General features: G+C 28.7%; 1 protein-coding gene across 1 annotated transcript; it reads left to right on the forward strand.

Moving 5' to 3' along the window:
* Nucleotides 1–3105: 3105 nt before the first annotated feature.
* LOC111038412 (docking protein 2) lies at nt 3106–11785 on the forward strand. The gene is made up of 4 exons (XM_022321492.1): nt 3106–4061; nt 4346–4525; nt 8768–8921; nt 10669–11785. The coding sequence occupies exons 1-4, from the start codon at nt 3987–3989 to the stop codon at nt 11688–11690; spliced, it is 1431 nt and encodes a 476-aa protein (XP_022177184.1). The 5' UTR covers nt 3106–3986; the 3' UTR covers nt 11691–11785.
* Nucleotides 11786–12685: the final 900 nt, after the last annotated feature.

The following is a 12685-nucleotide window of genomic DNA, read 5'->3' on the forward strand; positions in this document are numbered from 1 at the left end:
TTGTGATTAATTTTTGCCCCCCCCCCAACCCCCCGCCTCATAACAATTAGAGCTAAGTTCCTCTTATAAAGATTGTGTTAATAATAAATTAAGAAAGTATATTTAATGTACATAAAAAGCTGCTCAAACTAATTTACCTATCTTCTTATTGGCTACCTACTTTAAAATATGTATTCTTTTTTCTTTATGATTGTTATAGTTATTACTTATTAGTTATTACATAAATAATAGATCTACATCTACCTACGATTTTATCAGAGAATTTTAACCTTCTCCTTCAAAATTCAGATTAATTTTAGGTGGGCACATTTATACCGATAGGGGCAAATATATTTTAGGGCAAGGGGTGGTGTAGCATCCCAGCATCCCAGCCAGTCCCGCGCCTGTACAACAACGACACAGAACATTATCGTTCACTAGTTTGAATAGTGTGCTGTTAGTTTTGATATTAGAGTGAATTTAATTATCATCAAACTTTTATGTAAGAACATTAGAACATTAACTATGTTTAACCGTCGGCGGATTTTCGATATTTTCATTTTCAAGCAAGATACGACGAGTATGTGAAATAACACAAATCAAAAATGCTCATATCTCGTTTGAAAATTGAAATATTCAAAATTCCGCCGAAGCTTAAGCATAGATAATGTTCTTACCTAACATTTTCATAATGGGTCAATTCACTCTAATATCAAAACTAACAACGCATATCATTAAAACTAGTGAACGATTATGTTCTATGTCGCACGTGTGTAAGACGGAGACAACAAATGCATGGGTCTTATGAAGAGATTATATTGATAATAATTCTGTTTACCTACATAAATACATAATATCTATAAAGTTTAATAATAAGAAATATTATAATATGATGTATATATACGTAGCTCAATGATGTTTAACAATATAGGTAATATTACAATAATAGCTATATCATACATTTACAGTCACTAATTTTCTGTAAAAAAATAATACAATATAAAATATGTATACATCATTAACGTAATTAAATGATTGCAGTTAAAACTGTCTCTATAGGTACAGGTACCTACCTATTATGTTTATTTTTTAATTGTATTTGTATAGGTATTTTAATTAATAAAACATTTAAATGGCATTAAATATTAATAATTAATTTAAAGTACCTACATATCATAGTAGTCAATGACTATTCATCGATATTTGAAATAAAATACCCAATTAACATTAAAAAAAAAAATTTAAGTAATAAAAAAAGTATTGACTGCAGGCCCAGACGTCGTTTAAATTGTTTCCAAACAGACAATAGACTGATTGAAATTAAATATTTAATTCATATTAATGATAAATGGTACTTTGTATAGTTGACGACAGGCGTGTACGATGTACGAAATATAGGTACTTATTTACATATGCGACGTATACAAGTGTATGACTATAGTCTATAATACATAAGTATAATTCAGCGGCGTGTCAAAGGTATTATTTTGGAGCAATTGTTCCTTCAAAATGTTTGGTGGTTGGGTGGCTCCCCTGCCATAAAATACCTAGTCACCTTGATGACTATCATGTATATCATAGAAATATCATATCCTATTATACAAATCAATGAACGCGTATTTTGTGCATTTTAGGTTATTGTCGTTATGAACATTATGGGGAGTGGGTGGGTGTTAGTTTACATAGGATGGTAAATTTACTTTATATACATTTTTCCTCCTCGCCAAAAATGAGTTCAACACGCCACTGAGTATACCTATGTATATAGGTTCGTTGTAGTGTGGGTGTGTTTGTAGGGAGGGAGATACCTACTATATAGGATAGGAAAAATATACGAGTGCCATAATAAATAGTATAATGAAAAAACCGTTCGCGAAACGTGCGTAATGCGTACCTACAATGTAAAATATAGAACCTAGTCGAGCTATACGTATAGTCGCCATCCACCGCCTAATATTATAACACAAATTACGAGTATATTATTCTGGCGTCTGACGAGTGATGATCGTACGGGGAGGTCGAGGAACCACTCGAGACGGATATCCTCTTATACAAGATTGCGAGTTGTTACGTTTACCGTTTACCTATAATGTAACAGTGTAATGTATATTAAATATATAATATATATACGTATACACTCTGTCGCGTCCTACTTAAGAAAAACGTCGTCGTAGTATAAAGCATTACGTTACGTAACCATCACGCGGATGTGAATATGAGATATATTACCTTATTACCTTAACATAATATTATAGCTATAGATACTTAGGCACTAGGTAGGTATTGAAACATCTACTTAACGCGAGCCGAAAAACTGCACTGACAAAAATAATTGCTATAGGTAACTTATAAGTTATAACCAACAAAAACGTGTGTGCCACCGATGCCCAAATGTAATAATATCGCATACCTACCTAATTAGTTTGCAGGAGGCATATCTATGTGTCTATGTCTTATATAGCCTAGTAATTACTAATTAGGATAGCTGTACTGCTATAATATTATAATATAGTTGTTGACTTGTCGTAAAATATAAATATTTATACACGCACTTGAACGTTCAACCGCAGACTATATGAAATAATAGATAATAAAATAAATAAATAAATAAATACATAATATATTAATAAATAATATATTCATATAGTCAGTGGTTCAACCAACAATTATTATTACTGCGAGAGAGATCGTTGGGGAGGGGGGGCACTTGAAAACATACTGGGAGAATTAAAAACTCCCCAGGACCATAGTTTCCCCCCTCCTCCAAATATCTAACAATTAATAGCACATGATTGACAAAATATTTAGGAATTGAAAGTACAAATCAATAAAACCTATTGTACTGCGATAAAACTAAATAGTATCATAAACTACCTAACGTAGAAACAAGTACGGGGTGTCGGGTTGGTAGTTGGTACTAGTTTCTTTAATTGCTGTACAATTTTTTTAGTACTCGACGTAATTTATTATGTACAAATACGCCAACGTAAGTGGATGTCGTCGAGACGACACGTCGTAGGTCCCAATATTGGCGATAAGTGGTAACGCGTCCGTCGTACCGCCGTCGCGGGCTAGGAGTTCCGGATCGTGGTTGTCGGCGAGCGCGGTCAAGGCTCAGCTGTACCTATGTCTGTGTAACAATAATGTTATGGACATCCGCCACAGACAGTGCCGAACGTTGCCCGAAAAACAGGAACGCAACAATATTCGAGAACAACAAAATCGGATTCGCGTCTGAGCCCCTCTCAAAACTCGGCGAAGTTTTTACACGGAGAATCTATCGTACGTCGCAATCTTCCCTCCCTCTCACCGACATTAAAACGTATTTACCACTACCGCCGTCGCCGCCGCCGCAGATACCGGCGGCTCTAATCAGCTAGCGACGACGACCGCGCCACCGCGGTTGTACCACTGATTAGAACACGACTACAGTCCGTACTCCGTAGTGCTATTGCTACAACCGCGCATCACGGCAGTACCGCGGGGCTCAGACGTCCGTCCAGTGTCCTCTACCAGACACCAGTGTATCATACCGATTACCGACTACCACTGTCCACTACCCGCTGAGTGGACAGTTTGTACTCGGCGTAGTCGCATCTCAAGTCCGTACCACAGTACGATCAGATCGGTGTTGTAGCCTGGTTGGTACCTACAACTGTACCACTTACCACCGAAAACGCGCGTACAACCGTCTACGGGCTCGGGGCACATGGTTTGATAAGGTTGCCAGCTGCCCGACAACATCACCGTCGACGACAACAACAACAACAACAATAACGATAGTCTACGTATATTATCTTATAAATATTTGCATTTTGTCGTGGATTTTCACTGCGCTTTATTGACTTTACCGCGGAGGAATGTCTCCCAGAGTCTGGAAAACCATTCATTCGTAGGCTGGCAGGTACTGTCGTGGTGACCGGAGTGACGACCATAATATTATTATTACTATTGGTGACTGCTTTATTCCTGTCTGTGCTGCTGTGCTCCGACGACGATCTGGACAAATGGCGAGATCGGACGAACCGTTCAAAGAAGGATATCTCTGCTTTCCGCCCCACGGAGTACTATCCCAGCTCAAGGTAATAATTAGTCAATTTTTCTACCTCCATGATAATAATAATATAATCCTTTATTATCGGTCGATTCTTAACAATTTTCACAATGTATTAAGATGTCAGTTGTGCCCGGCCTATTAAGTTATTAAAAATTATGTTAATAAAATTATGAAAATAATTATTTACTTACAACTTAAAAACGTTTTGATTTTATTATAAACTAAGCAATACCCACCCATACCAAAAGCTATTACTTATAAATTCCACAGGTAGTTGTGAATATCTCTTATTTAAAATTTATCTTTCAGAAATCTTGGCAGAAACGTTATTGTAGATTATTCAAATGGAGTAAACATGGTATAGATCGTCTTGAAGTATTTGATGGTATCGACGATCAAAAAACTTCAAATATTGCCTCAATAATACCCCTAGAAAGCTGTGTAAAAATTACACAAGATGCACAAAAACATCAACCTAATGTGTTCGCGGTAAGTCATTTAATATTTCTTAATATGTATTTAATTAATAAACATTTAAAAGTGTAATTATAAGTCATGAGTAACTAAGTTATGTTTGAATCCATCATGTATTCACAATTCACTATAAATTATAATATTTAAACTTCAAAATAACTTAATATTTAAAAGCTTATGGTTTAAATTTAGATATTTTTGAAAATAATAAATATTTATTTATTTATTTATCAAATTTTAATGTATGATATAGTAGGCGATAACCAGCGTATAGCTCAAAACGTTTCATATTATGGAGCATGCAATACATTTTTAAATTAAAACAAATTAAATAAAAATAATTTCAAATTAATTCCATAATATATATATTTGATTACGAATATTAAAATTGAACTAAGTATAAATAAAAAAACTAGTCAAATATGTCAAATACTATATAGTATAGACCTATGTATATATTGTATATATATTGCATTTTATTGTTAGAGAAATATTGAAATTTTAATATTGGTACAATAAATAATAAATGTATTTACTATAGTATAGCAATATATGGGTAGAGTGGTTAACCAGAGTAAGAAAAAGTATCTGGTTTATTATATGAAAAAAATTATAGTATGTGCTTTTCATTTATATAAACATGTGTTAACTATAAAATGTACCTATATTTTTTTTAAATCTACATCTTAGTACATGTAGTATTCAATTAAATACATTTATAGATATGCCTGTAATTCCTGATTCAATGAATTTTTCATTTGGCAAAGTAATTTATTCACATGATTTTATAATTTAACATAGTAATCGCTTATCGTTTAACTTTGCCAAAAATGTATTTATATTTAACAATTTCTATTAGTTCAGAAAAATTTGAAAGCTAAAAGTTAGTTGCTTTCATAAATTGTTTGAAATAATATTTCAATGATGCACCTAGTAGGTACCAATAAATACATAGATAATTAAATACTTTTTTAGTCTAACCACTTCCATTAATTAAGACAAAATTAGTATCATAAATTGTTTAAAATAATCTTTTAATGACTATTGTATGTGTTACTAAGCACTCATTAAACTCAATAAAAATTGTAATTATGTTAATAGAGAACTTGTTATTACTTTGTTATCAATTTTTATTATGATTATTTCATAATAGGTACTATTCTTATATTTAGAACTCCCTCATATTATTTATTTAGAAATAAAATGTTGGGATCTTTATATAAACTAAAAATGTTATAGATACACAACAAAGATTAATAGTTGTTTCATTACTTATACTAACTATTATATTAAATTGACAAATGCATTTATACTGTACTATAATATATATGATATTACTGGTGTAGACCTTGTTAATTAAAATTTAAAACACTTAAACTTAACCATTTCTTGATGATTTTAGTCAGAATTAGTTTGATATTTCTTTTTCATCTTTTATATTCTAAGAAATATGAATATTATGAATTGGTTTCATCTAATATATATCTCATAGATGTGCTCAGAAATTCGGTATGAGGTGTGCCACAAATAAAATGGACATCAAACCTAAACTAGCCCCCCCCCTCTTTAAAAAAAAAATTTTCAGTGAAAAATAATAAATTCATAAAAACTCGTACTGTTAAGTATCTATTTATACCCTAGTACCTAGTTGTGTTTCACAAAAACATTTTAATATCTTTGAACAAATGGATTTTGATCAAATCATTGTATACGAAAAAACGATTCTGAGCAGAGACAGAATGTCAGTCAAGGATATTTTATATTGTTATTACTTATTATTATGGTAACCAGTAAGTTAAATTAATAACATTCTTAAATTATCAGTGATGCTGGAAAAATATTAAATGTACCTATGTAAAATTGGGCCGTGTTGGAACCAAATTACAACAAAATAATAAATACAAATATTAACTGCAAAATCATTTTCAATATGTAAATTTCAAGTGTCTACATTAATTCGTTTTTGAATAACAACTAAATAAAAAAATTGCTACATGAGAAATTTAGTGAATATTCAATGATGTAAAAATGTCAACTTCAAACACTCATAAAAGTTTAATTTGGCTTTCTGGTAAAAAAATTTATATGGATAAAGGTAGACAAACTTATAATGAATTTTGGATTAAATATTTAAATCTTAGAATAAAAAGAAACATTTTTATGAATTTCTAACTCAAAATAATTTGCTAATTTTCGTGATTTTTACAAATTTTGTCAAAATTCTAAGTTAAAACATTAATAAAAATTTTGAACTCCTGAATGCACCAACTAGATTCACTTTCCTACCAGAAAAGTTGAAGTTGAAGTAAATCAAAGCACTTTTACTGCGAGAAACCGTGATGACAGACACAAAAAATAAATAAATAAATAAGTTAATATTAAAACACAAATCATTGTAAAATCAATACATTCATCGCTCCTCTCAGAATCTAAAAATAAGTTTATATTCTTTATTATATTTTTAATTTTTATAGACTTTTATAATAAATTATAATAGGCTTACATTAGAATATTAAATAAAATCATTACATCACTAAATTTAAAATCAAATTCTTAACTATAGACATTTATAGGTTTAGTTTTTGTATAAGTAAAAGTAAAAATACACTCCTTAGAATAAAAATTAATATTATCAACCATTACGATTGATCTTTAATATTAGTCTGCAATTAAGAGTTACATTACTGATAATGGTTGTTTTATTTAACTGGTTATCTAAATTTCTTCATGCTTCATTCTCGTGGGTTATCATTTGTTGGTACTATTTATTTTGTAGCTTAAACATTAAACAAAGCCCTAGAAAGAATAAAAGTTGTTTAAATAGCCATGGGTATTGAGTGTGTTACACCACCTATTACTTTTGTGGATAATTACATAGTTAAATACTGATATTATTTTGTTAACAGATTTACTATATTATGTTTTGGTATTTAATTTAAATGTTAAATAATAGTTATGAATTAATGTATTAAATTATAGATTACAAAGTTGCATAGCAGTTTTTTTTGAAATGTAGATACATTTTTTATAGGAAACTTTTATGTCTAAAGCTACTGTATCATTGTAATCTAGAATTTATAGTAAAGGTTAATAGAGTAATTATTAATAATTATAATAATTGGGATATTAAGATTACTCTATGTAAGAGTTAATTAATAATTATCGATTTATTTAAGTATTGATAATTGATTGTTATGCACAGTTGAGAGTTATTAAGTTAAAAATGCCTTTAACTTACTGAATACCATTAAATACACAATTGAATACTTATAATTTAGTTAGTAGCTTTACCATATTATTTTTCATTTTTTCATTTAAGTTATTATACTAGTTATGAATTAGTACATTACATTATGGATTACAAAGTTGAAGAACAATTTGTTTTTAATGTAGATACAATTTTTAATAAGAAATATGATATGTCTAAGCTCAGCTATTGTATCATTGCAATACAGAAATTATAGTATATTAATAGAGTAATTACCAATATTTATAATTTTTGGGATATTAAGATAACTTTATGTTAGGGTTAATTAACAATTACCAATTAATTTAAACATTTATTCAATTGAATGTTTAATGCACAATTAAGAGTTATTAAGTCACAAATATCTTTTCAGTATAATCTTTTGGTATTCAAGTATTTTATTTATTTATTTTTATAGTTACTATGCATTTAGAGTATGCCAGAGTATAACAGAGCCAATTTTGTGTTGTTAGAATTAGAGTGAATTAGCCTTTTATGGAACTTAACAGTATGAACATAATCTGTATTCTCTCACTGGATTTTTGTTAATATTTTAATTTTAAAGTTATGAGTATGTAAAATATTAATATATAAAAATGCTCATAACAAGCTTATAAATTAAAACATTGTGTCAAAATCTTTTCCATATGACTAAGAACACAAAAAATGTCCTTACCTTAAAGTCAGAACTATTCACATTAGTTTAAAATACCAAAAATTGGTTCAACTTAACACAAATCTGGTATGTTGAACTTTTGTAAGATAAAGCCACATCATGCAGATATGGCAACCTCTTAAATTCAATAAATATAATTTCAAACCATTTTATACACATACATTATTTAACTATATTTACATAAGCCTATGTATGAAAAATTATATTTTATATGGTTTTAGTATGGTATTACTTGAATTATTTTTTAGGGAGAAATTCTAAATATGGTAAACTTTTAGTATATAATATATAATTCATATTGATCAATATGGTTATTTGCTTAACTATGATTTAGGTTTGGACGAAAACCGGTGTTCATCATTTTGCTGCAAACTCTGAACAAGAAATGACTGACTGGATATGTGCTTTGCAAGCTGTGGCGTTTAGGGATAATGTTTCAAGGCAAACAATAGAAGAAGATAATGATTTATATTGTTCGTCTGGAGATGGTAAGCTAATTAAAAAAATTGTTCTGTAACTATTATGGATATGATTTTGATGTAATATAAGTTAATAGTGAAATATGGGATGTAGGACAATTTGCTGTGGCCATTTTGCCGCGAGGCGTTTCGTTGTGGTTGAAAAATTGTGTATAAACTTAAATAACATTAACTTCACCCTAAGGCCTTTAAATATTTTAGTCATATTCATAATTTAAAAAAATATCATAATAATAATATATTTTTTAGATACATATTCATAATTTAAGAATATATAATAATAATAATGGTTAAAAATTATAGTAAATTAATAGTATATTTCGTCAAATTCATAATTTTAGAAAATATAGATAAGATAAATAAGTAAAATTCATTAATATCAATAATAATATAACATATACCTACCATTATACAGCATGAATTTAAAGTTATTTGAGTTTACACTCAATTTTTCGACTACGGCGAAACTGCGAAATGGCGACGGTGCAATGTCCCATTTTGTGAAATATGTGATCATATGTGTTTCATGTTAATATTATAGTATAATAGTAAATTCTTAAATTTTCAATAAACTTGTAAGTAAGGATTAGAGTTCAAGTAATTATTATTTATTATAATCTCCATATAATGTCCATTATAATATTTAACTTTGAGAATGAGTAAAAAAAACGTATAACTCTTAGAGATAAAATATTTGTCCACTGTTGTCGATAGATCTTACATTTTAAAAATATAGCACAAAATCATGTTATATGTATATAACTTTTAGTTAAAATATGTTCTGTAAACTTTCATGATTTTTCTCTTATATATTATAAAATGCTGAGTATTTGATCCTGTGATGATTATATTTTTCTAAGACTAAATAACCATTAGCTTTTGCCTGAGCGATTAATTTTTATCTGTGTGTGGGCTTGGAATTAAAGAATATAATGTAATAATTGATTTTTAAGTTTTTGTTGTCAATAAATCGAAAATGTTCCACTCCATCAATTTAGTTTTAGGTATTGCAAAAAAAAAAATGTTTTGTTTTTTAAATAGTTAAAATATTAAATAACTTTAAAATTTCTAGTTTGGAAAAAAATGTTCCTTCAATATAATATATTGATTCCAAATAAATTAATTTGTACTTGAAATTAAGATTTGGCTTACCCAAAAAATAAAAATCATTTATTTAGGTACCCATGCAGAATATTGTTAATATGAATGAAAATATATTATTAACTAATATTATAACCATTGATTTTCATTATAAGCTTTTTCTATGTTTTACTATATTGTGGGCTTACCATATATGAAGTACTCTAAAAATAACAACAATGCTATTGAGGTGCACAACAATTATTGTATGATTGTATTCACTTATTATTTTCCGATAGCTATTCGATAATAGCACTTTTTGTTTTCACTATAAATTGAAAAAAAACCTTTTATTTGTATATATCAACACAGTGTTGAATAGAACCATTTGCTCTTAAATATGTGATGGAATAAATTTGATTCCAAGTAAAACAAATAATTCTTAACTGAACTGCTAAAAAAAATGTTTGAAATTTTTTGATTTAGAACTCTGGTTCCAAACCAAATATTAAAAAAAACGCTATTGAAATAAGCACTTTGCTAGAAGTTAAGCCAAATAAATAAGCAATTACATCATGTTCCAAACTTTGCTAATGAATATAAATCTAGCCTTAGTTAATATTATTATTACCATTACCTTACTCAGCAGTTAATGTCCAAACCATTTTTTTTTCAGCTGGTGTTTTTAGTGTTAAATTAATTTCATCAGATGCCAGTGAACGTTGCGGTTTAAAAGAACAACCTTATACATTAGTCATTACTCCTGTTGCTCTACAATTACGAGAATCTGATGAAAATGATACACTACTTCTAACATGGCCATATAGATTTATTCGAAGATATGGATATAGAGCTGGTAGATTTACATTTGAAGCTGGTCGCAAATGTGCCAGTGGTGAAGGTGTATTCCATTTGGAACATTCAAACCAACAGGAGATATTTCGATGCATCTCATCAAAAATGAAAAGTATGAAAAAACTATTGAATGGCGGAGGTGATGCAACATCTATCATGTGTGGTGATAATCAGTTCCGAGCGGCTTTGTCTATGATGGCCCGTTCTCGAAGCCCCTTACCACCATCGCCCACTAGCACTACTCCATTAATTTTGGATAATGACTTTAATAGCTTTTCTTGTTCAATCAAACCTCTTATGCCTTTACCAACATTATTAGTACCTCCAACTAAATCTCCACCACCACCACCTCTAAAACCAAAACCAAAGGCAATTTTTTCCAAGAAGCTACCTACTCCTTTCATGAACGACCCTTACAACGAAACTAAAGAAACAGCATCACCAGATGCAGCATATGAAGATGTCCAAGTAAGAAATGATGCCTGGAGGACAATGGGTCTAAATGATTCAAATCATTGTGAAAAACCTTATGCTAGTAATAATATAATATCTGATGATGGTGGTGAACATTATGACCATCTACAGCATTTTGGTTTCATATCTAAAACAGCACCTGGGTATAGACAAATTCACCCCATTGCTTTAACCACAAAGCACAAATCTATCATAAAAGCAGATACTATAATGATGCCTGCTCGGAAAGCTGACGATTCCCATTACGGTTATGGTACTATAAATAAAAAAAACTCTACCGAAGAAAATCGCTCAAATAACGAGGCTTTGGACTCAGTAGCACACAATGAATTGCAATATGCTATGGTCTTCAAGCCTAATAAAGTCTAGTCTTATTTTTATTATTATTATTATTATTATTTTTATTGATGAAAATCAACCTTTACATTTATATATTTTATATCATATTTTCCTATGTCTAAACAAAATATCATAAATTTATTAAATAGATTCTGACCTAGGAGAAATTTGTTTTGTTTCATATTTTATCATTGACTACATCACATTTAGACATTTAGTTAAGAGTTGTTAGTATCTTTATTTTATAATGTTTAATTTTAGAGTTTCTTATATTTGTTTTATTTAATTTATAACAATTTTTAATTCTTAATAACATCATATTATATGTGCAATAATCACAGTGGAAAAGATTTATAAATATTTATTTTATTAATTTTCATAATCATGTTTTAATATTGAAAAGTATATATGAGTAATGAGTTACTCTGTATAGTTTAAATAACAATACAAATCAAACTAAATGTATAAATATTTTTAAAATAATATTATGAAACAATATCATTGTAAATTAAATAAAATAAAATAGTTCAAATTATACATTGTACAAATATTTTTATATAATATCAATCAAATACAAATCTATAAAAAAAAGTTTATTAACATTCAACTTTTATGACTTTTCACATGAAGCTCATTATAAACTATTTTCTCTGTAGCTTGAAAAGTTTTAGAACTTAAGCCATGTATACATTTAACAGTATAAGTGTATTTAATTAATAATTATTTTACTCAATGTATAACAAATGTTAAACCTTAATGTATTACCAATAATTATTGATTTATGTATATACATATAAATTATATATTAAATATTTGTTTGTGTATTAAACAAGTATAATAATTTTTGAGTAGGTCATGTTTAAGATTAAAATAAATTTAAGACATGCTCATAATAAGTGGTGCAGCAAAGAGAGTAATCGAGATAATCGTAGTAATTGCTCTTAAAAAATCTTTTTGCCATTCACTAAACTTCAATAAAATTCAATAAATGTTTAACTAAACATTTTTATGAATTTTTAGCTGTA

The sequence above is a fragment of the Myzus persicae genome, unplaced genomic scaffold (genome assembly GCF_001856785.1).
Source record: "Myzus persicae strain clone G006 unplaced genomic scaffold, MPER_G0061.0, whole genome shotgun sequence".
Classification (NCBI taxonomy): Eukaryota; Metazoa; Arthropoda; class Insecta; order Hemiptera; family Aphididae; genus Myzus; species Myzus persicae.

Bases quoted from the DNA above. Each gene is read 5' to 3' on its own strand.
- LOC111038412 (XM_022321492.1), top strand. From the start codon at position 3,987: ATGGCGAGATCGGACGAACCGTTCAAAGAAGGATATCTCTGCTTTCCG. The intron at 4,062-4,345 runs GTAATAATTAGT...TTTATCTTTCAG, and splicing joins GAGTACTATCCCAGCTCAAG to AAATCTTGGCAGAAACGTTA. The intron at 4,526-8,767 runs GTAAGTCATTTA...ACTATGATTTAG, and splicing joins ATCAACCTAATGTGTTCGCG to GTTTGGACGAAAACCGGTGT.